This window comes from Peromyscus californicus, unplaced genomic scaffold (genome assembly GCF_007827085.1).
Source record: "Peromyscus californicus insignis strain IS unplaced genomic scaffold, ASM782708v3 Scaffold_4__1_contigs__length_199733344, whole genome shotgun sequence".
NCBI lineage: Eukaryota > Metazoa > Chordata > Mammalia > Rodentia > Cricetidae > Peromyscus > Peromyscus californicus.
Genome location: NW_026294562.1, coordinates 6,265,292 through 6,291,705, shown reverse-complemented (window position 1 = coordinate 6,291,705; position 26,414 = coordinate 6,265,292). Strand labels below are relative to the sequence as shown.

Sequence of the window (26,414 nt, the reverse complement as noted above, 5' to 3'; positions counted from 1 at the left end):
AATAAAAAGGAAAAAAAAAGAAAAAGCTTATAACTAATATAAGAAAAACTATATACAAAAGGACAATAACTATATACAATATATACAAGTAATAAATACCTAAACAATGTCTAGTCCATTTGTATTTGACAAATTCAGAGAAAATAATTTCATTATCTATCCTATTTTGGTAAGTCCAAAATGTATCCTAATTAATCTTCAACTATAACTAACTAACCTTCAACTATAACTAACTAATCTTCAACTCCCTCAGAGACCCAAGAAGGAAATAATATTAGCTAACAAAAATAAAAACAGGAAGTGCACATAAGCAACTTCCAAAAAATTTGTGAGTTGACAGAAACAGACAGCTGTCTGGACAGTCACCTGAGGTTTCTCCGAAGTGCTGGGGCATCATCTTCAGCCTATAGGCTTAGCATATCTGACAGACTCATTTGTGAAGTAGGATGTACACAAGGTCAACAGTTCAACCTCACATTGAGTGAGAGTAGTCCATGTACCAGAAACACCTGAATTCCACTAGTGTCATGTCATGATTCAGGATTTTAAATTCTGGAAATTGTTGATGGTTTTTTAATTCAGCTGTCCATTCTTCTTGGCTGTGTATATATGGCTTCATCTCAGCATCCCATTCTTCTCCATATCCCTCTATCAAATGCCAGTCTACTACTGAGAGGCGTGAGCTTAGTTACTCTTCAAGAATAACTGTTTCAGCTGCTGTTCCATTGCACATCAGAGGCCATCGACCCACTGCCTGTTCAGCTGCCTTCGAAGAAAAGGGCACTGTACCTTTTTCAAATTGCGAAGGCCACTTCAGGGATGGTGCCATATTGTCCTGGCCTCTGAAGATGCCTTTTGATAAAGCCATAACCACACTTGTTTTGGCAAGAATCAGTAATCCTTTGTTTTATGTCCTGTTTGTCCATTTTGTCCTGTTGATTCGAGGATACTTTGTTGTCCAGTGGCTAACTTTTGCCACAATGAAAGTTAACTCCATATGCAGTTTCTTCAATGCCCATATTTTCTCTGAAGTAGATTGGTACTGCCAGGAGCCGACATGTCTCATAGTCATAACAAAAAAGAAAAATTTTCTAAGTTATTAAAACATTTTAAATGCCATATTCTGTAGATCTCTGAAGGGTTTGAAGATAACCTGTCTATCTAAAATATATCTACTCAATCTTGAAAACATACCTAATATAACTACAAGTTCTATTATAATATCTAACTACTAACTTTCATTTCTTTATATCCTAATAGTTGGTAATAACATTCAAGGATCAGAAAATTGCATTACATTGTTAGATGAACGGTACAATTAGAAAAATATATATAACATTTTCTAACAATATCAATTTCAATATATATAATTTGTATACAATAAGTCTCTGTGTTTACATATACACAGAACCTCATAATATGCACAGAAATATTCATGTGTGTATTATGGCTCACTCTAAGAAAGTAATTAAGAAATGTGATGTAATTTATCTCATAATGTACAGCTAAAACATACAAACCCACTTTAAATATGTCAAATATACTTCAAAGTACAAGTAAAAATAATGAATGATTATTTTTTAAAAAGTTGTAGATATTTAAGTCTGTTTTCCTAGTATTCTGTTCTGAAGAACAAAGAATTATCTGATGCTCTCATGCTAAGTTGGTTTTCCCACTTGGTGATGCCTAGTGGAGGGCATGTTTGTATTTCCTCTCTGGTGTCGTGAGTGTGGTCCCTTGGCCTTGAGTTAGTGCTGGATAGAAAGTATAAATTCCTGCATCACTGAGGTGACTCAGCTTAGAATTCATATGGTAGGAGGAGAGAACTGACACCTACAAGTGGTTTTCTGACCTCCATATATACAGCATCTCACACACACACACACACACACACACACACACACACACACACACACACACGCGCGCGCGCACACACACACACGCACAGAGAGAGAGAGAGAGAGAGAGAGAGAGAGAGAGAGACAGACAGACAGACAGACAGACAGACGTGTGCACACACACACAGAAAGTAAATAAGTATCTTATAAAAACGAGAATATTTATTTCCATCACTGATGCTAAGTACTGGCAACATGCTGACCAGGCCCTTGATGTTTAACTCTCAAGTTTAAAGATTGTTTAGTGTCTGAAGAGTTGGGCAAGGACAGTCATGCTTAGTGGAATAATTCCTTAAAAGAAACAGGAACTGATTTTCTTTAATAATACTGAAGAATTAATTACATTCGGGGTTTTTTGGTTTGTTTTTGTTTTTTTTGTTGTTGTTGTTGTTGTTGTTTTTTTGCAAACCACCTGAAATTGCAGCACCATTTGTATCAGATTTATTGAGTCAAAGTATGTAGAATTTCTCAAGCTCCTTTTGGTGTGTTGGAAATGCATCTTTAGGAATGATGCACTAATTTGTATTCTTAGTCATGTGTGTATATCAGCTTCATTGCATCCTTATGTGTCTTATCAGCTCGTATTTAGAGGAACGTGCTAGCCAAAATCTTAAGAAAGATTTACATTTGTTTATATTTAAATACATGCAATAACCACAAGAAATAAGTGTTAAGATCACATTTTAGAGATGAAGAATGTGATGCTCAGAAGACCAGGGTCGCTGGCTGAGGTGTGTCTGTGTTTCTCATTCAGCTTCCTGTGCCTTTTCATCCTAACAACTTGCCAGTATTCAGACCCTTGCCTGTGAGTTTGCTTTGCCTTTATCATCTGAACTGTGTAGGGTGAGATGTTGTCACAGAAATTACTCTGTGGCTGGAAGGATGAACCTAGCTGTGGACAAACAGAAGTGTGCTTAGAAATTGAATACTTGGTGCTGAGGTATATGTATTTTCAAACATACTAGCTGGACATTATAGTGCTGTGATGTTATTTAATTAGAACCAGAAAAAATTAGGTAAGAAGTGATGGCCAACAGTCATATGACTTGCTAACAAATATAATTTCATAGTGTTCTGTAGATATCCCAAAGTGTTAATTATAACAGAAGCAGTTAAGTTCTTTGGAGCAGTGAAATTCTTTGGCTCTGAAAGCATAGCAGGTTTTAATAGATGTGTCACCTAGTAACTGTGGGCATTATTAAATATAAGGAGACTGAAAACCATGGTGGAAGCATTGGAAAAGTCTGGCTAGCATGAGTAGTTTGTTTTAGACCTATAGAGAAATCTATTAACTGTTGCTGCTATAGACCAATTTGATTAGGAAGTGGGACAAGCTGTTCCTTTCATTATACCAAAACCACATTGCACTTTGTATCAATTATTTGGCTGTCTGCAGCATTTAGATTAGAATAAAGGGCTTTCTCGGTGTTTGTGAATGTTGCGGATTGCTGATTAGTAATTAGAGAACTGAATGAAGGAAATTAGGCCAAGAGTGAATGGGAATGAGAAAGTCTTAATTCAGTAATACAGATGTTAGGAACAGATTGTCTTGAACAGCTCATTCTGTATAGTGACATTGTACATATCTGTGGTGTTATTTGCTTCCCATGTAAGACTGAAGTCAAATGCCTTGGAGATGGTTTCCTCTCCTATGCCTTGTGATGTAGCTGTATGGCTATTAATTTAGTGAAATATCCTGTTTGCCAGGTGTGGGAACTAGCTGATTTTATTGTAATACCAGATCATTACTTAATTCATATGCAACTGAGCACAGCACATGGAAAGCATTATAAATCTATTTACAATGTGGCTGGTCTGATGATAACATTGCATTAAATTCCCAGGTGAGGCAATTTAAGCAATTGCTTTGCCATGTGCACAACGTGGAAATTAAATTCTCATATATGCTTTAGTAATAAACCAACCTCATTGTTATGTTATTGCTTGTGGTAGGCTGTAAAGCCTCATTCTGGTTGCAGATACTGTGTGTCCCATATAGAGTCATACAACAAGCAGTACCAGAGATGACAATTTTTAATTAATTTAAACTAAGTTAATTCATGTTTCTCCCAGTTTTGCAGTGTGTGCCCACAGACACAGTGAGCTCAATTGGGAAATGTCAAAGTGTAGGTCAAGTAGGTAGATTATTTCAAGCCAAATTTCTAGACCAACCTGAACAAGTGCCTATGTTTGAATTTAAGAAAACCAGCCAATCAGTAAGCAAGCATCCTGTTCATATCAACCAAAATCTCTTTACATCTGGAATTCTTAATTTCATAACTACAGACTCACTTTTATCATCATTTTAGAGTATTGAGAGAAACTTGGTACCTCAAACTTCTCAGGGGAAAGAAGTCTATTGGTAATTTGTCACATTTTTGTCGTATCTATTCCATAGAGTTTTTTCAACTGTATCTAGTTCATTTGAAGTATGAAGTATAAATCATAGAAAAAGTAAGTTTTACATAAGCATACAACTAAAGTGAGGACTGCTCTTAAATGAGTGTGAATGTATGCATGTGTGTGCACACGTGTGTATGTTTTGAAATATTATCATTTGAAGCTTTTCCACCCTTATGGTATGGGCCAGAAATTGCAGAAGATTACGAACTGCACAGAGTTTCGGACTTCTCCTGAAGCCACACGTAAAGCACCAGTAGACAGTGGTAACTGACAACCAAGACTAAAAATGTTGACAATTTCTTGATTTGCCTGGTTAGCTTATGTATAGAAGTCATTAACTATTTATAAAATGCATTATGAATTGGGTTCCTTCAAACTGTAGCTGAATGTGTGACATTTCCAGCTCAAATTCTCATGCTTGCATTTGGCTAAAGTACAGGTTTTATAGCCTTATTAATAAAGTAAAAATATTTTAGGTTTATAAAGATATAATAAAGGTTTCAGTTCATTAACTTAGAATCTTCTAAACTAAAGTATTATGTAGATACTTAGTAATCAAGCATGAGGTTTTTAACATTCCATAAAAGATAACATGATTTACTGATGTTTTAGAAACAGTTATCCTTAAAACAAGCCATTTGTCATTCAAAAGAATTTCGTCTTTATTTATGTCTTGGTTGTTATTTTCAAGCAGTGCAATGGTGACGACAAAGAATGGATTATGGCTAATTACATACAGTCAGCTTGCTTAAAAACTTGAATGTTAGGAAATTATGAGACAATACCAATGCTGGGCTTCCAAATATAATTCTTAATAAAGAACAGCCTGGATTTGTTTTATTTTTGGAAATGGAACTTTAGTGCAGAGTCCCATTTTCACATTTTGTGCCATTCTCATGAGGAGTTATTCCTGATATTTGCAACGAAATGTCTTTTCGTTTTTTTAAGTCAGTCCTGCCAGGAACCACTTTGTTATGCTCAGCATATCATTTGCTTAATTACATCCAGAAAAGCCCTCCAAGACCAGCCTCTGCTGTCCCAATGGTGAGAAATGACTCTCGTGGATACCGCCCTATAACTGTGGGTGCATCCTCCTCCATGGCTGAGCCAGGATTCTCTGAATTGCTGCTTGTCAAAGCAGTGCCTCCTAACCAGAACAGGAGTAGATATTCAGGGTTCTACATTTGTAATTTCGTCTTCATTTGAAGTATGTTAAATCTAAAAGAGAACATAATGGAGTTGAACAGTCTATGCCAGTTTGTTGGTGTTTTGGTGAAAAGGGAAGAAAACAAAAACAATCTCCATATGATCTTTTTGCATCCTGTGGAATGTTTTAGTCCCCCATTGTGATGAAATGAATAATGCAAAAGGCAGCTCTGATACATCGGCCTGTCTTAAAGGTTCTCATTTCCTTTAATGCTGTAAAATACTTTTGCCAGGCTGGTTTGAGACTGAGATGGTGGGGCTCTTCAAATGGGCAAAGAGGCTTGGCATGATCGAAGTATTGTACTAAGACCATGAATTGGGCTGACCTTGTAACTTAGCATTTAAAATACTCTTCTGTATCAAGTCAGTAGAAATAAGCAATCCATAATAGCGTCAGCAAGAGAAACAGGTTAAGCATATGCTCTTTGTGGTGAAAAAATGTCTGGCGAGTTCACAAATGAATGCGTTGGGCCACTCCTGAGCTTTGAAGAGATCGCATATAGAAGCCTTTACTGACCATGTACCAAGGACTTGTGTCTCTGATTTGTTCTTCTCCTTGCAACACCATTGTGGTTTTATTTATCTACTCATAGAGACCTATTGCAGCTGCTAAGTTTTAGGACAGATATTTGTGGCAGGAAAGTACTGTTGAAGAGGGAGACACTGGGCAGGCTGGGGTGGGTGCCTCTGTGTCCTTTATCCTGAAGTATTTTATAGCTCTGTGTTGTTTTCCTTAGTCTATCAGAGCTGATTTATAAGACAGAAGAAACTCTCAGCTGAGCATCATGACCCCGAGATTCTAGGCTCAGATGAAGGAGAGTTACCTTTAGAATTCTATGACACTACATTGTTTTCCTAAAACACATATCTGGGTGGTGTGCATGTTTATTGATATTCCAGTAAGCCTTTTAAAACTGGGTTCTGCAAGATCCAGCATATCATTTGCTTAATTACATCCAGAAAAGCAATAAACTGAATTATATGCAATAAGCCAAATTCTCTTTTATGTGCCACACTTGGGAGAATTGTGAAAATAGTCCAAAAAAGTATTTCCTGTGTTTTGTGCTTCAGATAAGGCACCCACTTGGGAAAGGCTAGATTTTTTAAAGGATCTGAAACTCAGTGGTTGTTCTTGTCTGAGGTTCCTTTAAATAATATGATTGAAGGTATAATGAGCTGATTGAGAACAAGCAGCATTACTCATTGACTACTGTAAAAATCGAATCAAAATCTTCCTGTTGCCTTTTGCTTATGGATTACAGGTAGTCCTTTGAAACTATAATACTTTTTTCCAGATCATAGATGAACAAGTAAGAACTTTAAGTCGTAGACTGTAGGAGCCCGGGAAAGACATAACAGCTTCCCCCCATCCATTTTCTAATGGACCATATTTACTTAATTAGTTGAGAAGCAGAATAGGCAACAAAATGACCTTTGACCCTGAGCTGGTGAAGATGAAATAGGGACTGATAACCAGACTCAAGTTTCATAACTAATTTTCCGAGCCTCCCAGCTTTCCCAAGTGTGTGTATTTAGATAACACATGAGTTGCTTAGAGCCATGCCCCTCTGACTGCACAGGTGAGGGTAGGGGCCACACAAACACAGTTTCATTGGAAATGTTTACTCGTAGCCCACTGCCATTAGTTACGGGCATTGGGAAATGTGTTTGCTTTACCAGTGTCTGTCTGTCTGCTCCCCTTCCCCCACTTTCTCTCCCTTTCCTCACCAATGTTACTTTCCTTAGGCCATTGTTTAGAGAGGAGTTGGAGACGACGTTTGAATTGCTGCTAGCTAGGGAATGGTTTTACAATCCCTTCTCTTCCTGGACAGTAACATCACAACGATGAAATAGAGATGTGCTTGTCCAGGCATCCCAGTGTACAGTTGGTGAGATGAGTATTACCCTAGAAGTAGAGATTTTTAGAGCTCCAAATCGTACAATACATTTCCTACCGAGACTCCCATACACTCCTGTTTTAATTATAATCTGTGAGTTTTAAAACTGTACAGCTATAGAACTGTATTTCTTCCAGTTTAGTGGTTTTATTCAAACAACATACAGAAAAGTAAATTAATTCTAGTCTGCTTATGAAAAATAATAGAACATTAGCACAAAGCAGAAATTTCTTTCGTTGTTGGTCTTTCTTTTTAAAACAAACTTCTAATTTCCATTAAGCTCCTGGGTTCTGGAACTTTGAGTTACGTTTGCTCATTTCTGCTGGTAGGTTTCCATTAGGGGGCTCCCGAGGGTTTGAGACGCCGTGCCTTGATACCAATAATGCTCGGATACATTGACTTTCTAACGTTCATCTCGCTCTTCCCTTTTTGTTTTGTTTTATAGAAAAGGTCACGGATCGCCTACAGTGACGAAGTACGGAATGAGCTCCTAGGGGATGATGGGAATTCCTCAGAGAACCAGGTAGAATGCTAATGAGGAAGGCCCGGTGGGTGGCTGGAGGGTGAAGGAGGTCACAGGCACACTGGGCTCTCAAGCTGCTCCCTAACAGTATTAGCAGCAACTCATGTGGAAGCGATACTGTTTAATGCAAAGCTGGAGTCTTAATCAACTTCAAAATGTTTCTTGGAGATCTTACATTTAACCCTTTACCTTGTGATCACTGTCTGCTATCTTTTAAAAACTCTTTTCTTCTCTTTTCTTTATTATTTAGTACTTAAGGAATAACTTGAAACACGCTGTTTGCAGACAAAGCCAAGGTCTTCACCTCAAACACATGTAAGAGGAATAAAAAAGTACATAATGCAGCTTTGATAGGAATGCAGCATAATTAAATCAACACTCGCAGCAAAACAAATGAAAGTAAGCTTTCAAAATTCAGCCCAGCCCTGGCTCCTATTGTGTCGCTTCTTAAAAATACATTCACCAAAATGCAAATGCCTAGCACGAGTGTGGGACTTTGTGCACACCCAGGCAGAGGCCTGCTCTGCTTCTGTCGAGTGACCGAGTGACCGAGTGACAGTAGCAGTAGGGTAAGCTCTGTGTGCACCTTAGGATCTGCAGACAGAGAAAAAGAGATGATACAACTCCTCCTCAAAGGCTCTTGCAACTTGTCTGCCATTCCTCATTGGACGGCACAGTCATGTCATGAGTCTAATTAGCATCCTACTACTTTCTTTGAATTAATGCTGCAGACATCATAAGTTCACATAGTTCATATATGATGTATACAACTCTTTCAAAAAGTGTTTCAAGACGCTTGCTTGGTGTAGAACTGATTTTGAAAAGTCTCACACAACCCTGGGGACTGATGGGTAACAGGGAGCATCATAGGTAAGACCTACATGTGTTTACTAAGGCAGGTCTTCCAAGGGTTGCTTCTCAGCCTACATGAACCACTCACTGGGTAAAACAGAACTGTGATTTGATAGGAAGATGTAGCACATCCGTCCAATATGCTGAAATTTGCAGAATGCACTTCCCACTTCAAGGAGTTTATGTTTACTGATACTAAATTACACACCACCAGCGTGTGAGCATTGTAACCTGGGAGGAGGCTGGTGTGACAAAGGCACCCATCCATCCACCAGAAAAAAATGGGAGAATTATTACCGAGCAGGCCGTTTGTTTTGTTCACCTTCTTCACTATTTGGATGGTATCAGCCTGAATTCAGACATCTCTCAGATTTGACTTGCAGTTTCAACTTCCCTCACTGAAATGTGAGAGCAGCTGAAGTGGGGTGGGGCAGAAGGAAAGTGAGCGGTAATGTTGTGAGGGGGTTTTACTCATAATAGATTAAATAATGTGAGAATGAGAAAATATTTTCTGCCTTTTAAAAGTGGCGTTTGAATTATGCATGCCTCATGGATGAATGAATCACAGCTTTCTTCTCTAACGACTGTTAAAAAAAAAGGCATTATCTTTTATGCAAAATAAAAAACCAAAAATAAGTGTATGTGTAGCTTCCATGTAGTTCTTTTGGAAGGAAGCTGTGCTTCCCTGTCTGGAGCCCTGGCTGATGGAGAAGGCACAGGAAGGCGGGCGCGCTGTCTAGCCCAGGCTTCCACTGCACTGGCGGTGCAGTTCCCTGACAGCAGCCTTTTTAAAGCTTGTTCACTTCTCTTAATGGACATTTAGTGCACCTAAAACATTAGCCTTACGTGCGTATAAGTATGATTCTTATGCCTAAAGAAACATATTCCACAATAATAGATTTGAGCTCATAGTTTCTGAATTTTTCAAATTATATCTCTGTCACTTTAAAGTGATTATGCAGAGATTTCCCCTGGACTTATATGAGTCAAACTTAGAAATTCGGCGAGTGCTCGGGGAGCCGGAAGTTGGCTGTGAGCGGCTGTCACTCCAGTAAATGCAGCAGGGCGCGTTACAGCCGTGAGAACACGTAAATGGTAGATTAGGACTCAGGTGAACTTCTCAGCCTAAAATTCGAATGAGGTGTGAAAGTTCAAAGAGATCATGCTAAGCTTTTTGGATAATTTGTTACCATGCAGAGCAGAATTTCCATACCACGATGAAGTCATTAAATCCTGTGTTGAGACTCTTTGTCATAATGTAGGAATTTAAATGAGCACACCCTTAACCAGTGGCTTCAGATGTCACTTGAAAATAACTTTTATTCTCTATCAGTCTTATTCTGACTCAGCAGTAAAAGCAGAAGGTCTCTCTACAGAAAAGGTTTTAATGGCTCTTCGTATACATTTTTATAGAGCAGAAGCTATGAAGATGGGTGTTCTGGGTGGGAGGACTACCCACAATCTATATAAGAAACTCTTCTACCCAGAAAGAATTTATGTTCACGAGGATTGTTAACACGCTGGTTTTCAGGCCTTCTTGTCATATATTTATGATATACTTTTAATATACACATAAAGCTTGGGTATAAACAAAATTAGTCATAGTCGCTTAAATTAGCATATATCTGTCAACTAAATATATAGAGTGATTGTAAGGGGAAAAAAAAAATAAACAATCAGTTAGTATGACGGCAAACGTGTTTCCAGTGCCTTGTGCACCCACTCCATACTGTGGTTTCCTTGTGACTGGCTGGACAAGTGTGAATACAGTAGCAATTAGCTCTATCTCTTTGGCATTTGTGGCCAGTTCTGTTAGACGTCTACAACTGACTGTTGATGCACATGGCTATGAACTTCTAGCTGGCTACCAATGACAATAATTTACTTTGGGGTATATTTCTACTTCAGCCATGATTGAGAATGCCACTGTCTGTACAACTAAGGATTTTTCAAGAGTGTTTTTAATGTCCTCAGCACAATATCCATTTAATCGCTTTCCAAATCAACTCCACTGTGCAATTTCTTTCTCACTCATAGCTATTTCATTCAATTAAATATACCTCATCCTGGATTTACCAAAAAAAGAGGAAGGGGACAAAATCTGCTTTGTACCTGTAAGTGCTGAGGACCTGGTCCCTGTCTTCCCAAGAATGAGTGTCCCAAGCATTCTTCATCTGCCCTCCAGTGTGCAGTGTTTAATTTCCTTGAGAGCTGAGCTAGTGGATGCAGTGATGCAGCATTTACTCAGAGTGGAAAGCTTAATAGTTCTTAGCTTGATTTCCTTTCCTGAGGACCCTTCTCAAAATAAACAAAAAACAGACTATAGAACAAAACCATAGACTTTGAGAGCAGAGTATGGAAGTGGTGACAGAATTTTGGACACTAACAGACTCTCTGTTGCCATATGCAAAATTATATTGATCCAGTGACTTTGAGAAAATCCTACAAAGAAGATTTTTTAAAATATATAAAGGGTAGAATAGTTCCCAACATGATGAAGTTTTTGTGGTAAAGCAATATTTAACAGATAATGATTGCTTAATTTTTTAATACAAGGTTCTCTTAAGTTCCGATTTGGGCTTGCTGTGCGTAAAGTGTGTCAAACTTCAGCTACAGACCAGGGGGTGAAGTCGGTCAATTTAATTCCGCAAGATCTGAAGAAGGTCGGTATCATTTCATATAGCCCCGGCAGAGCAGATCATTACCAGGCACAAATCTGCTCGTTCGTGCTGGGGGTTTCTAGCAAAATAAATAGACTGTCATCATAAGTTCAGAAAATTGTGTGTTCGACCCACGATAATGTGTAAAGGGCGGTTAATAGAGTTCAGCATTTATTCGTTATCTGTATGCGGACAGAGACGGCAGTGGCGTTATCAGCTTTAAAAAAATTCGGGAGTTCTGGGAGTCACGTGATGCGCCTCACACCATACACACCAAGGCGCGCGCGCACACCCACCCTCGCATGCTCCACAGTGCAGTTTTGATTTTAGTCACAGCAGAAGGCTTAACCACAAGAGATTCCACTGGTTCAAACCAGCGTAAACCAGATTTTTTTTCAGCCCACAAAGGAACAGATTACCTCTTGTATCAAATTCTGCATTCCGGGTGGGGTTGTGGGGAGAAATCTTTGTTTCAAAAAAAAAAAAAAAGATGTGGATTACCATAAGCCAACATGATGGTTTTGCACACTTTCATGGCGACTGTGATGGAGCTAGGAACTCGATAAATATCCAAATCACTACTTCTAGTGGAGTCTAAGCATTGTTAATTTTCAAAAAGCTACCATCTTTGTTTACTTCAATGCATAACTCTCAGCCTAACCAAAAAAAGGAAAGGGGGGAAAAGGATGAAGCTTAGAAACCTCCCTTTACCTAGCTTAGCTACAAATCCGGTGTGGAGCTTGAATGCAGCCATGCAGCACAAACAAGATAGAACGTTTTTTTGTTTGGGACCCATTGAAAAAGCAAATGGGTAGCATTTTTAAACACCCTTGCTTATGGCAGGGTGGCATGCCCCGATGGACTCTATTGCTGAAGAGTAGTTTTAAACTTTGGCCCCTTAAGTATCATAGTCAACTGAAGAATAGTGTCCCAGAAAGAAAAGAGCCTTGCGATCAATTCCCACATCGTCTCTCTCTGAGATTTAGGGTTTGCAGTTTTTCTCCCGTGATGTTCAAATGACAAAGAGAAAGATTCCAATATGTGCTAAGCTAGGTATCTTAGTTTAAATTTTAACTTCGTCTAGAGAACAACTTTGTCGCTGCCCATGTGAAAGATGAGACAGTCTGCACTGGATATTTGTCGCTTTCCACGTGAAGAAACGAGACAGTCTACACTGGATGGTTGTGGGGAAGGGAATGAGTATATTTAAAAACAATAGCTTTTTGTCTGGTCCAAACTATGACATTAATATTTTGACATTTAAATTTTTGCTAAGTGCAGACTAAGGTGCCATACAATAAATTCTAAACCCTTTCTATAAGGAGTTTATGACAATTTGAATCTCTTCCTTCTAGATTGGAAGTACTTTTCCTATAACAAATGAAATAACAGAATAAGCTGAAATGCATACTTGTCCTCCTTGGATTTGACACTAAAACAGCATTAAGTGTTGAGAATTCAGGGTTATGGTAAACATGATACTTTTAGAGAGAATTATAGTGAACGATTCATAGCACATTTCTCCAAAGAAATCATTTAATTTATTGGCCTACATGTGTCAAGTATTGTAACAGATGTTACAGACACTTGGATGTTTAAAAATTATCAGTTGTAGTCCTGAATGGCTGAGGATGCAAATTTTAAACCTAGAATGTGGCTCATAGTCTGTTGTGGCACGGGCTTCTATTCTGTTCATTGTAGAAACTGTGGTAGTAATTTTAACAATGCAGCTATGTTTGTGGTTTAGAATGATGTCAAACACATACCCAGAATGGGCCATGTTTATAGATTTCATAGATTCTTGGTTTCTAGAAGCTTGCTATAATCTGTTACAGTTATAAAAATAGGAAAAGGTAGGGGATTGAAATGTTACCATAGGAGAACTTACTAACGAAAGAGTAGTTTTTTATTTGACCTAATGAAAATGGACCACAGGACAAACACGGTAAGAGGGTTCCTTGCTTTGATATGTCCCAGTTTGAAAGTTAAGATTACTAGAAAGTAAAGGAAAAAAAGTCAAATAAAAACACACCCAGTGAGTGCTGTATTATTTAAGAAAAACCACGACTCTTGACATTAACTCTTCTGATAGGTACTTTATATATATATATATATACTTTGGCGGATTCTCAGCTGAAATAGAGTTAACCCACTGCAGCCTATCATTATAATGGGTGCCAGTAGGGCATTAAGCCAGGAAATAATAGTAGGTTATTTTTGTTGTTGTTGTTTTAAATAGTTACTGGAGCCAAAGCATGAACTACTGATCATTTTCATTTGTTGGTAAAATCTGAAATCGGTTGTCAAGTCTCCAAATAGAGAAACATCCTGAAATCTTGTATATACAAAGCCTCTCTAATGGTGCATTCTTAGAAGAGAGACGCAGTAAACTTGTTTTCTTTTTTTATAATATAGACTTCTATGAAGTCGTTCCCCTTTATTTCATGATGGTTCTTAGATGTACTTTAAAAGAGAATTTCACACTATTCTCTTTGTTTAATGTGACAGTGTGAGAAAGTGATCTTTATTTGTTCAAAAACCCCTGCATGTAGTCTATGCTTAGGTTCTTTTAATGTGTTTGTCTGTGATTTTTAAATGCTAAACATGTAAACAGATGAATTGTCAATGTTAATTCTGTATCCTGTCACACAACTGATCTTTCTTTCCTGCCATGTCTTCCCTTTTTATCTTTTTTTCTTTTTTTTTGGTGCATTCATGTTGCAGTTGATAAAATTACGTGAAGAGGTAAGTATTTCCCAGCTTACTTTTTTTTTTCTCCTTAGTTCTACTGTTTCTTATAAAATTTATTTTCTAAATCTCAAGTGGATCTTGTATTCATTTTTCCGGGGAAATGTACACTTGACAAAACTGTTGACTTTTTGACTTCAGCCCGCTTCTCCTCTGACGGTCTTCTCCAAACAACTGTCTTCAGTTGTGCTTGTTGGGGGGCGCTGTTCTTTGTTGGCATTGAGAGGAAGTTAATATTTGCAAGCCAAAAAACAAGGAAGGGAGGGGGCATATCTTAAAACTGTGCAGAGCTTTGTTGTTTGTGAGGCCTTTGGATTTGTCTTATTTGTGTTAGTTTCTCAATGAAGTTAGTATGAGTTCCTTTTTTTATCCCCTGGTCCTGATTTACTTTACTGAAAACATCACCCACCCCTAGATTCAAGGGTTCCATGTAAGATGCCATGGAAAACATGTGCATTATAAATGCCCTTGCTCTGGCGCAAGGACGCCTGACAGCAGCAATCTTGCTTGACTGTTAAGCACTTTCCTTTCTGTTGGAAACAGCCCTCAAATGAGTTCTCCTTTTTCTGAGTGCTGCTCCAGACTCTTTGGGGGCCTGATAAATCCCTGCAGCAGCACCTGCGACTCTGGCCAAATGACTCTGGGTCAAACCCACCAACAATGCTTTGATTCATTTTTTCCGAGATAATTTTTATAGAGTAACGCTGTTTTGTTTTCCCACAAGGACATAGAATAGTCCTCTTGCTCATGGGAGTCACAGTAGTTTGGTTGAGCACATTGACTGTAGCTTTCCTGGATGGTTCCTATGGTGGGCTGCTATTCTGTGGGTGCTGGATATGTTGATTCCGAGGCTTGTGAACTGTGGTTTGAACAACTCTCCTGATTGAAACGCATGAGTGAGCTCCTAGCTTAGCTAAAGTGATAATGGCATATAAACTGAAGGGAGAAGGCATACCAATAGCCTCTCACATTTTGGTTTTATTTTTTTCCTTTCCAACATGGAAGTATATGTATATATGTATATACTAAATCAGTATAATTAGTTACACTGTTGATTACTCTGAATGAGTGAGTGATGACACAAACATTTTTCCCTGAGAGGTAGACTGTCTGTTTTGTGTATTTAGAGATCCCTACCCTTTGCTGAGGAATCTGAATGTTCAAATGTTGAAATGAACAGTAGATTTGAATTAATGGACACACATGCACACACACATGCACACACACATGCACACACATACACGAACCCACATGCACATATACCACATTCAAAGAACCTCCACAAAGCTCTTGATCCTGAATGGACAGTGATCTGATGGACAAAATTCCTGTGCTTTATAATAACAAGTATAATTCTGGCCAGATTGTTGTCATGCTGTGGTGCAGGATCAGAGGAATTCTTAATTCTAAAAGCTGAAAATCATATCCCCATCTCTTTTGTAATATACCATTACTTGATAATTTTTCTCTTGTTTTTCTATGTCAACAGCTGTGTATGTTTCAGTACCATGGTTGATGTTTCTGAAACTGTTCTGTGGCAGAATTATTATCAGGAGAATTAGATCATTTGGGTGATAGAATGACAATCTCAGGAATAGTATTGTCTGTGTCTTTGATTTGTTTGCAACACAAATACTTATGGATTAGGTGATCCACTGAGCTTGAATGGAAATTTCTCAGAAGGGCTCTTCTCCTAGTCAGGATTTATTCATGCTCATACAGTGAATGTTACCCCAATTTTACTTGCACCTCTCCTAAGAAGACAGGCACCTATCTGTTCCAAAATACAGAGTTTTGTTGTGTTTGGAAACACAATGTGCCGTCCTTCTCCTGATGCTCTTTTCAGGGAGTGCTTGGAGGCAGGGTCGTAGTGCAGAGGGAGCTGATCTGGCATTGGCTGTGCCGAGCTGTTGGAATCCTGCATCCCCATCTTTCCTCTTTGCACAGCTCCTCACACAAGCTGAGTTCCATCTGAAGCTCCTGCACAGCTTCACTCACCTGCTTTGAAAAGGCCCAGAAGAGGGTGAGAGAATGAGTTTGGGGTGGAGTGTGGGGCACGTTGAAAGCCTCTGCGCACTGCACTGCAGCTGCTTTCATTGAAACGGCGGAGGCAGTGGACAGCGGAGGGAACAATGTAATAGCGAGGCTGTTACAAGAACTTGATTTTAGTTTGACTTCAGTGAAGAAGTTTGAAAATACGAAGGGAAACCCTTCTGGGAAGCTGCCCGTGAACTGATCATTCTGTTGGGTGCAGATTTTCTCTGGGAAAGAGAGAGAGAGAGAGAGAGAGAGAGAGAGAGAGAGAGAGAGAGAGAGAGAGAGAGAGAGAGAGAGAGACTGACTGAGAGAGAGAGAGAGAGAGAGAGAGAGAGAGAGAGAGAGAGAGAGACTGACTGAGAGAGAGAGAGAGAGAGAGAGAGAGAGAGAGAGAGAGAGAGAGAGAGAGAGAGAGAGACTGACTGAGAGAGAGACTGAGACTCTCCAGAAGAAGCAGTTGCTTCCGTTACTCAGTTCAGCATGTGCAGTGTTTAGTGTTCACTTGGACATTCGGCTTCCCGAGTAGCTCTAGAGTCTCCCAAATTGTCCCGCATTTAAACACTTTATTCTGCACATGTTAGGCTTTTGTGCTTCCGTCATATATAAGCATAGATGAAGAGACAACTCCAGTATAGTCTATGATTTTTTTTAATCTCTATTAAGCTAAATGTCTTCTTTGAATTTAGGATTTCATACAACATGAAAATAAGCCCCAAATTGTCTTCATCCGGACTAAAACTCATAGTTACTCTTGCTTTCTTGGATCAGATTGGTATTTTTTTAGAGGATCACCAATTTGAAGTCCTTTGTTTGGGTAGAAAACAATATTCAGAGGAGGGAAAAGCAGTTTTTACTCCCAGGACCTGTATATAAGGAGAATCAGAATTAAAGACATGGTTTTTTGGCAAGCTTTGGTACTATTAAGTTTTATTTAGAAATAGTCGTGCGAACACAGAGCACCAGTGTTCCTTTCTCTGTTGCAGCCTTCAGTGAGTTTGCTTTTTGTGACCTAAGGAGCTTTTTCTCCCTTCCTCCATTTTATTTATTTCGTTTATTTTCTAGAAGGAGGGGCAGTATTTCTCTTCATTTCTGCGCTGTATATTAGACAACTCTATTAATTATTATAGAATGCTCTTGCTGCTTCCTGACCTTCACATCAGGTCTTGTCTCTCTGTTCTAAAAGCATTGTTTTAATGATTCTCCCCCCAACCCTTCCCCCCAAAAATTTTTCAAGGAAAGCTTTGATGTGGCTTTAGCTGCCTCTAACGTCTGGCCGCATCTCAGATGTGTCACCTGTGCCGGGAGGGAATAAGGAAATCACGTTTTGAATGGTAATGATAACATACTAATCACTTCCTTTCTTTGAAGATGGAAGCGAGATATTCTGTCAGCATCCCTGGCTGCTAGAGCTTGGAGGCACTGGTCTAGGTGTATTAGCTTAAGTGTGCATGTCAATACAGCTTGCATCTCCAAGATCCATGGGGGCTCATTAGAGCAAGGTAGATCATTTCACTCGACAGCCACTCAGATAATGCATGTGGCACCTCCTTTTTTATTATTATTGGAAAGCATTGCTTCAATTTTAAGTGACATCTGTCAACAACACAAAGTTATATAGTTATGGCTGCATGTTTTTCTTTCTCTTTGACCAGACACCAAAATTGATTTGAGGGCAAGAGATACTAATTTATACAAATACATCTACACATTAAACTGCCCACAACCAAATATACAGGCGCACATATTCATGTGTTTTTAGGTGTCTAAACATACATATATGTATACCACATGCATATACCATTCATTCATAGACATGGTTAGCCTGTGAATCTGTTTTGGTAATGTGAATATATATCTGCTGTGAGATCAAAAACATTTATAAAGTCTCAATGTAGAAAGGAAAGTTTAGAATATTGGGGAAGTTCTCTAATTTGCTCATGAGATATAATATGAAAGAGTTGTATATAATTTTATTTCAAAGAGTTGATTGTGATTTTAGTTCACAAAGCACTATGTGTTAGCCGTTCACTTTAACCTAGTGTTGTAAATTTAGGGATAAATTAGCAGTTATCACCATACCATATAAATCCTGTGTATTTCCTGTTCTTTGGTGGTTGTCCTGTGTTGTCTTTGAGCTAGAAGTGCTGTTTAGCATTCTGTTTCAGTAGCGTTATTGTTCCATGTGCCATCTTGCTACACATCCAAAATAAGAAGCATTCTCTTAAAAATAAAAAGTTCTTGTTTAAAAATTATGATTTGCAGAAATCAAAGGACCAGGTAGGTGTTGGAAATGACTGCATGTTGTAAAACTAAACACAAATAGGGACCACAGCACTGTGTGTCTCATCTGTGTTAAAATGGGAAAGATCCAGTTGGCTCTGCTCTTCATGTATTTCTCAGTGGTGTGGAGTAAGATTTGTTGTGTCCACTCATAACAAGGGGCTCCTTAAAAAAAAAAAATAAATAACAACAACAACAAACAAGTGGATGATCCGTGCATGTTTGATTAGAAATCTATCCATTGTTGTGGTTCCTCTGATGAACTATCTGCTAAAATTTAACTGTAATGGATTGTGGACACCCCCCCCCCCCCCATTTTGGACATACAAAGGCATTATTTTTTTAAAAGGCAAAAAAGAACCTTGTAGCCATCCGTCTGACTCCCCCTTCGTTTCAGAGGGCACATCTGCTGGATAACACGGAGAGGCTGGAAAGGTCATCGCGGAGACTAGAGGCTGGGTACCAGATAGCAGTGGAGACCGGTAAGAATTCTGAAAGTGAGCAAATTGTCTTGCTTATGCACAGCAGTCTTCACAACACATGACATTTCAGCGGAACTTCAAAGGAGCAGCAGAGACAGCAGCCCGAGATGTGGTTTACATATTGGGGAGACAATTGGGAGCTTATTTGCGCTTATCTTTTTTCAAGTTAAAAGGCATGACATCTACTGAAAACCTTCCTGAGGTTTGAAAGTCTACATCTGAAAGCAGACGGGATACTTTGTCTAAATCCTACATTTGTCTTAATGTGCAGTTACACGTTGTCAGTTTACCCACCCGCAATGACATGGAGTGCACCGTGCAGCCCGGCTTGTTTGTGACTTCGGTTTAGTCACGTAGGTAAAAATTAACATTTTAATCAGTCTAAATGATAGGAGCTGGCAACAAAGACATAATGATACCTAGTGTGCTTGTTTTACTCTGTGTTAGAAATGGCTCCTTTAATGGCCCTATTTTATAAAAGCCACAAACAGAACCTCTAACAAGGTATGAAAATATCTATAAAACAACAAAGCCTATATTCACGATTATCTTATTACCATTGGTTTATACTATTCATACTTTTGATTTGAATTGACAATAGTCGTATTTCAAAGAAGACCATCCTAATTTTTCTAAGACTAGTCTAGTCAAAATAGACAGGTCTTTTTTTGTGTGAACATTGCATGCAGTATTTTTAAACAGCAAGTTATCATTAATACCTTGATATTTACTAGTTTCTTATTATTTTGGCTATCCTTTTTGTTTCTAAGCTATAAATTATAAATAATGTATTTTAATAGTTTGAAGTGTTCTTGCATACCATATAAACAACAAAAATATGTGATTAACAATTTTCCTGAAAAAAAAAATTAATTTAGTGTTACCACAACATCACTTTTTTGAAGAGTGGGTATAATGAAAGTGTTCCTAAGTACTCTCTTTTATGAATGGCCAGTGTGCTTGCCCTCGCTTTGTGGCTATGCTGGATTGGTTGGTTTATGTGCTGCACTCTAAAGAGCCCAATAAGGAGATTGTACATTTATTGGTGATGAGGAAGCTGAAGAAGACCATCAACCTCCCAACTTTTAACAGTATGGGCTGCTGCTTTCCTCTGGTTATTGTCAGGCTGACTCTCTGCCCTGATGGGGCTCCTTTAGTCTTGCTCAACCAAGAGCAGACTCTTGGGAAGGATATGCCGAGTGGAAGGAGCTACATTCCAATCCTCACTCCTATTTCTGTGACTCTGAATGAATTATCTCACCTCCCCCCAAGCCTGTTCATTCTTCAATAAAATAGAAGTAAATTACACATCTGAAAATTCTTAACATAATAACATACATTACGTTAAGGTATTTTATGTGCTGTAAAATACATATATAAATGTACATATTATTGTGTGGCCATTTAGTGATACATAATATTGGAAAATATTTTTATTGTGTTTGAACATTTGTATATTTTAAAGGAATAGAAAAGGGTGTACAATTCTTGGGAACTGTGGCACTGTCTCTATTGAACTTTATACTCATTAAAGAAAGAAAGACTTCCTTGCCAAGCAACCATTGATAGCCCTCCATGGGCTTGGCTTGTGCTTAAGCATAGAGATTGTCTTGCTGTGTCAGTGATCTCGGTCTTGGATGATGGGGCCCTAGATGGGTATCTCAGCCTCTCACTTCACTATCCATGTGGTTCTTTTCCAAAACTGGAAGGTCATCAAAGAAGATGGCCTATAGAAGACCATGCATTGATCATGATTGTAAGGTAGTGTGGGAGTTGATAATTATTTCTTTTGATGTACAAAATGTATATATTGACAACATAATGGTAGTCTATCAAATTATGTGTATATCTCACATAAAGCTTGGGAACTTAAGGCAGACTACAGAATTAGGTCTGGGCGGAGGAATACAAATGAGAATTGGGACAGATGCACTCCAGACTGTGCTTGGTCAAGTATCAACTTGCTAATTCATTTACTTGGATACGGTTGAAAGTGGGTGGGAAAGGAGAAGTGACTTCCGGTTTCTACAGGGCACTGTGACAGGTACCGTGTCACTCATGGTTCCTGAGTCCCCGTCAGCCCTCACTGCAGTCAGGTCAGCAATCCCCGCCAGCCCTCACTGCAGTCACGTCAGCAGTCCCCGCCAGCCCTCACTGCAGTCACGTCAGCAGTCCCCGCCAGCCCTCACTGCAGTCAGGTCAACCGCTCTGTGTCTTGACCATATGTAAATTTTTAATACTCATCATTTCATTATAGGCAGTAGAAGAAGAACATTTGAAAAGGAATAGAACATTTTTTCAGAGAGGGTCTCGTATAGCCTAGACTGGCCTAAAACTCACTCTATATCTCAGAATAGCCTTGAACTTCTTCCTACCTCCCCTTCTCAAGGGCTAGGGTTATAGATGTGTCTCACCAAACCTGGTTTATCTGGTACTTGAGATTGAGCTCAAAGCTTGTGCATACTAGACAAGCACTCTTATCAACTCAGGTCATCCCTTGTCCTCTGCCCCAAATTTGAAAAATAATTTTGAAGATAAAATCCAGGCTCTCATGCGTGGTAGGCAAATACTCTACCCCTGAGCTACATCCCTTCCTCCCAGAGGAAAAACTTAGCACTGGGTTTCAAAATGATGAGATGCAGGAAGGAAAAGACGTGGACACAGAGGAGCTGAGTGACTGTTAAAGCAACCCCTGGGAGGGTGTGCTTTCCACGAACTGCGTTAGCCTGGACTTAGCTCCTACTCAGAGGGCTTTAAAGAATGAGAACATATACATATACATAGAATATAACGGCTTCCCATAAAGCATATTTTATCAATTTAAGAATGACATTTTGGCCGGGCGGTGGTGGCGCACGCCTTTAATCCCAGCACTCGGGAGGCAGAGGCAGGCGGATCTCTGTGAGTTTGAGGCCAACCTGGGCTACCAAGTGAGTTCCAGGAAAGGCGCAAAGCTACACAGAGAAACTCTGTCTCGAAAAAAACCAAAAAAAAAAAAAAAAAAAAAAAAAAAAGAATGACATTTTGTCAAAAATTATAGTTTTGTATTGAGGTCAAACAAACAAGGACAGTTTAATGATGTGATAAGAGTAGTAGGTAGAAGTTTGATGAATTTCTTTACTTGAAAAATACAAAATGTGGGGGCTGGAGAAATGGCTCAGAGGTTAAGAGCACTGACTGCTCTTCCAGAGGTCCTGAGTTCAATTCCCGGCAACTGCATGGTGGTTCACAACCATCTATAATGAGATCAGGTACCCTCTTCTGGTCTGTAGGCATACATAGAGGCAGAACTCTGTATAAATAATAAATAAATATTTAAAAAAGAAAAGTACAAAATGTGGCAACCTTATGTGAGGCTTTCTGAAATATTTTTCATTGTTTTTATTTTATGTCTTTGACGTTTTCCCTGCATGTATGTCTGTGTACTGAGTGCATGCAGGTGCCTCTGGAAGCCAGGAGAGGGCACTGAATTCCCTGGGCCCAGAGTTACAGATGGTTGTAAGCTACCATGTGGGTGGTAGGAAATGAATCCAGGTCCTCTGGAAGAGCAGCCAGTGCTCGTAACTGCAGAGCTATTGCTCCAGCCCTCTCTGAAATACTTTCCAAATTTTACTTGAGCACAATAATCTAGGAACAATAATTCTGAATGTATTGAATGAAGTGGGAGAAGCTCACCTTCATTGAAGCTTTCATTGATCAGCTCTGTAGCCCTGAGAACCAGGTACCCTGGTTATCTCTGTGTATGCTCATACTTGCCAGATGGACACTTGACATTAGACTCTTCCTGTTGCATAAGATATTAAGAGGTAAAATAAGATACTGTCCATATAAGTGCACAGAAACAAGAAAGCTCCAAAATTTTATCATTTATGGATAGCCATCAGTTTAAAAAAAAGTTAACTTTCAAGATAATTGGCAAAAGTTTTAACAAATTTGTAACTTTTCTGTTCATTAACTTGGTGATAATTGACAAGATCCTAAAAAGAATAATATCTAGGATAAGATGGGTTAGATAAGGGTGTGTTACCTAATCACGCTTCCTAACAAATTATGAAATTCACCTTTGGAAATTCTTGCATCCTATTGACATTTTTAAGTTATCTCATGAAATGGACAGTTATTGTCTCTTCTAGAGCAGTCACTGAGCAGAGAGCATATGCTCATACTGTGAGATTATTTTAAGCATCATTTACACCCTGATATGCAATGTGTTTAATAACCATTAAGCTGCTTCCCTGGATAAAGTGCTTGTCTTGCAAGCAAAGGACCTAAGTTCAAAACCCTTAATCTGTGTTAAAGAAAAAACAAAGCAAAAACAGGCATGGTGGCACATACTTTTAATCCCAGTATTGGAGTGGTGGAGACAGGTGGATCCATGGGGCTTGCTGGTTTGACATCAAGGAAGATGATTTGCAGTCACATTCATAAACTTCTTTGGAAGCAGTCATCTGGACTAGATAGTGTTGTGGTTGCATGAAACATTGGGTTGATCTAGTTGGTGTGACTTCTGAGTTCTCATCCAGAATCTTTGAAGAGGAAAATGACTCTCCCTTTCTCCAGTTACTGACAGGTATGATTTCTAGCTGTGGTGGTATCTATTTTGTTGATGGTCAGAACTTAAATGCTGGGTCATCTGCCCTTTACTTTGAAGTTGTAATTCTTTTTTCCCCCCTCTCAAATAAATATTCCACTATCACAATCAGCACAAAACTATCAGAAACTGTGATCCTTAAAAGAAAGAGCTGAAAGGAAGCTATGGGAGGACAGAATGCAGGCCTCAATTGTAAATAGCTCTCTTAAGAACCAATGACTGTCCCATCCTGAGTTCTGTATGGGTGTAGGACACCTTCAGAGCATCCTGGAGCTATAGGTTTTGGGTGCTCAATGGTTTACGTCTTAGATCATGATGTAATCTGTTTGCTGACCTTGCTTTCATCCCCTCTTGTGTCCCCAAGCCCTGTGTGCTGACACTCTTCTCTGTAGTTCCCAGACTGCCTAGGCTGGGTCTCTCATCTGCTCTCTCTTTCTCTTCACTTGATGGTAGCCCAGAGGCTGAGAAGCTGTTTTCAGTGTTTTTGATCTTTTCTATTCTGACAGGTGTAAGATGGTATCTCAGAGTCATTTTGATTTTCATTTCCCTGATGACTAAGGATGTTGAGCAATTACTTAAATGTCTTTTGGCCATTTGAGCTTCTTCTGTTGAGAATTCTCTGTTTAGCTCTATAGCCCATTTTTAAATTGGACTGTTGGGTGTTTTGATGTCTAATTTCTTGAGTTCTTTATGTGTTCTGGATATCAGCCCTCTGTCAGATGTGGGGTTGGTGAAGATCTTTTCCCATTCTGTAGGCTGTCATTTTGTCTTGTTGATCGTGTCCTTTGCCCTACAAAAGCTTCTCAGTTTGAAGAGGTCCCATTTATTAATTGTTTCTCTCAGTGTCTTTGCTACTGGTGTTACATTTAGGAAGTGATCTCTGGTGCCAGTCCGTTCAAGACTACTCCCTACTTTCTCTTCTATCAGGTTCAGAGTAACTGGATTTATATTGAGGTCTTTGATCCACTTGGACTTAAGTTTTGTCCAGCTGGATCAGGAGCAGAGTTGGAGAACGGGGAGGGGGATATCATGATGAATGAAGACCCCAGAGGAATAGGAAGAAGCAGAGTGCTAGAGAGGTCCCCAGAAATCCACAAAGATACCTCCACAATAGACTACTGGCAATGGTCGAGAGAGTGCCTGAGCTGACTTACTTTGGTGATCGAATGGCCGAACACCCTGGCTGTCATGATAGAACTCTCATCCAGTGTCTGATGGAAGCGGATGCAGAGATCCACGGCCAGGCCACAGGTGGAGCTCTGGGAGTCCAATCAGCAAGAGAGAGGAGGGATTGTATGAGTGAAGAGATATTGAGACCATGATTGGAAAAAGCACAGGGACAGATAGCCAAACTAGTGGAAACACATGAACTGTGAACCAATAGCTGAGGAGCCCCCATGGAACTGGACTGGGCCCTCTGCATAAGTGGAACGGTTGATTAGCTTGAACTGTTTGGAAGGCCCCCAGGCAGTGGAGCAGGGACCTGTCCCTGGTGCATGGGCTGGCTTTTTGGAGCCTGGGGCCTATGCTGGGACACTTTGCTCAGCTTTGGTGTAGGGAGGAGGGGACTAGACCTACCTCGGCTGAGTCTACCAGGCTCGGCTGACTCTCCAGGGGAGACCTTGCCTTGGAGGAGGTGGGAATGGAGGGTGAATTGGGGGAGGGGTGTTGGGGGGGAGAAAGGAAGGAAGACAGGGGAATCCGTGGCTGATATGTGAAATTAAGTTAATTATAAAATAAAAATATTAAATAAATTAAAAAAGAAATGACTTTTACTTATACCTTAGCCTTTTTTATCTTACTTTATTTTTTAATATCTTGGCTCTTACATGTCCCTGAAATGACACATATTAAAGTCCTGGTCACCAGTCTATAATGCTACTGGGAGGGAATGTAACCTTTAGAGCAGTGGTTCTCAACCTGTAGGTCACAACCCCTTTGTAGGTCAAATGACCCTTTCATGGGGGGCACCTAAGACCACTGGAAACCATAGATATTAACTTAAAATTCATAACAGTAGAAAAATTTAGTCGTGAAGTAGCAACAAAAATAATTTAAGGTTGGGGGTCACCACAACATGAGGAATGGTATTAAAGGGTCGAAGCATTAGAAAGCTTGAGAACTACTTCTTAGGAGTAGAATCAAGTTAAAGAGGGGTTTCTCGGGGTGTATCTTGTGGGGTGGTTTTGAGATGGTAGTCTCTGTCTCTCGTGCCCTACATCATGGGTGAACAGTTCTTTGGCTGCACCCCTGCCATGATACCCTTCCCAGCCACAGGCAGCTCTGGACGAAGCCCTGGGCCAGGATTAGCCTTGTCTCCTTGGAAGCCGACTATCACGGGCGTTTAGCAGCGGTGACAACACACCAATATAATTGCCTTCATACCATCTGAACGCCGTAGCTGAGGAGCTGATGGCATCTCCCTAAGACTTTTGCGGGGTTCTTAGAGAAGATGGAAGGGCCTGAGACAGTACTGCAACCCACCTGCCTCCTTGGATTTGAACTTGCTTCCTTGTGACTACTCTGACTGATACACTGCAAGGCCATTAGCACTTGTAGCCAGTGTAAGAAGTGTTGATTGAGACGGAACGTTTACCATACTTAAAGCGGCTCTCTTTGTCATTTAACCTCCATATTTACTAACATTTTCCCCTACCTCTTCATATATTTTCATTCTTTTCTTTTCCCATCTCATTCTCCCCTTTAAGAAATATTTTTGAGTTGTTTACTGGTGTGTTTATTTATAATGTAATGGTTTCACTCAAAAATATAAATCTTCACATGTGGGCCAATGAGTTGTTTCAGTGGATAAGGCCACCTGTCACCACATTGGGAT

The 26,414-nt window shown here is 39.5% G+C and overlaps 1 protein-coding gene across 7 annotated transcripts in view; it reads left to right on the top strand.

Moving 5' to 3' along the window:
• Vti1a (vesicle transport through interaction with t-SNAREs 1A) overlaps positions 1 to 26,414 on the top strand; it is a 318,582-nt gene that overhangs the window by 65,375 nt on the left and 226,793 nt on the right. For 4 of the 7 annotated variants that reach the window (XM_052762507.1, XM_052762510.1, XM_052762509.1 and 1 more), the window contains exons 4-6: positions 7,851 to 7,928; positions 14,165 to 14,185; positions 18,903 to 18,987. In XM_052762507.1, the coding sequence (XP_052618467.1) occupies positions 7,851 to 7,928; positions 14,165 to 14,185; positions 18,903 to 18,987 (184 nt within the window). The remainder of the gene's footprint in view (positions 1 to 7,850; positions 7,929 to 14,164; positions 14,186 to 18,902; positions 18,988 to 26,414) is intronic. The other 3 variants (XM_052762508.1, XM_052762511.1, XM_052762506.1) reach the window with 1 other exon arrangement.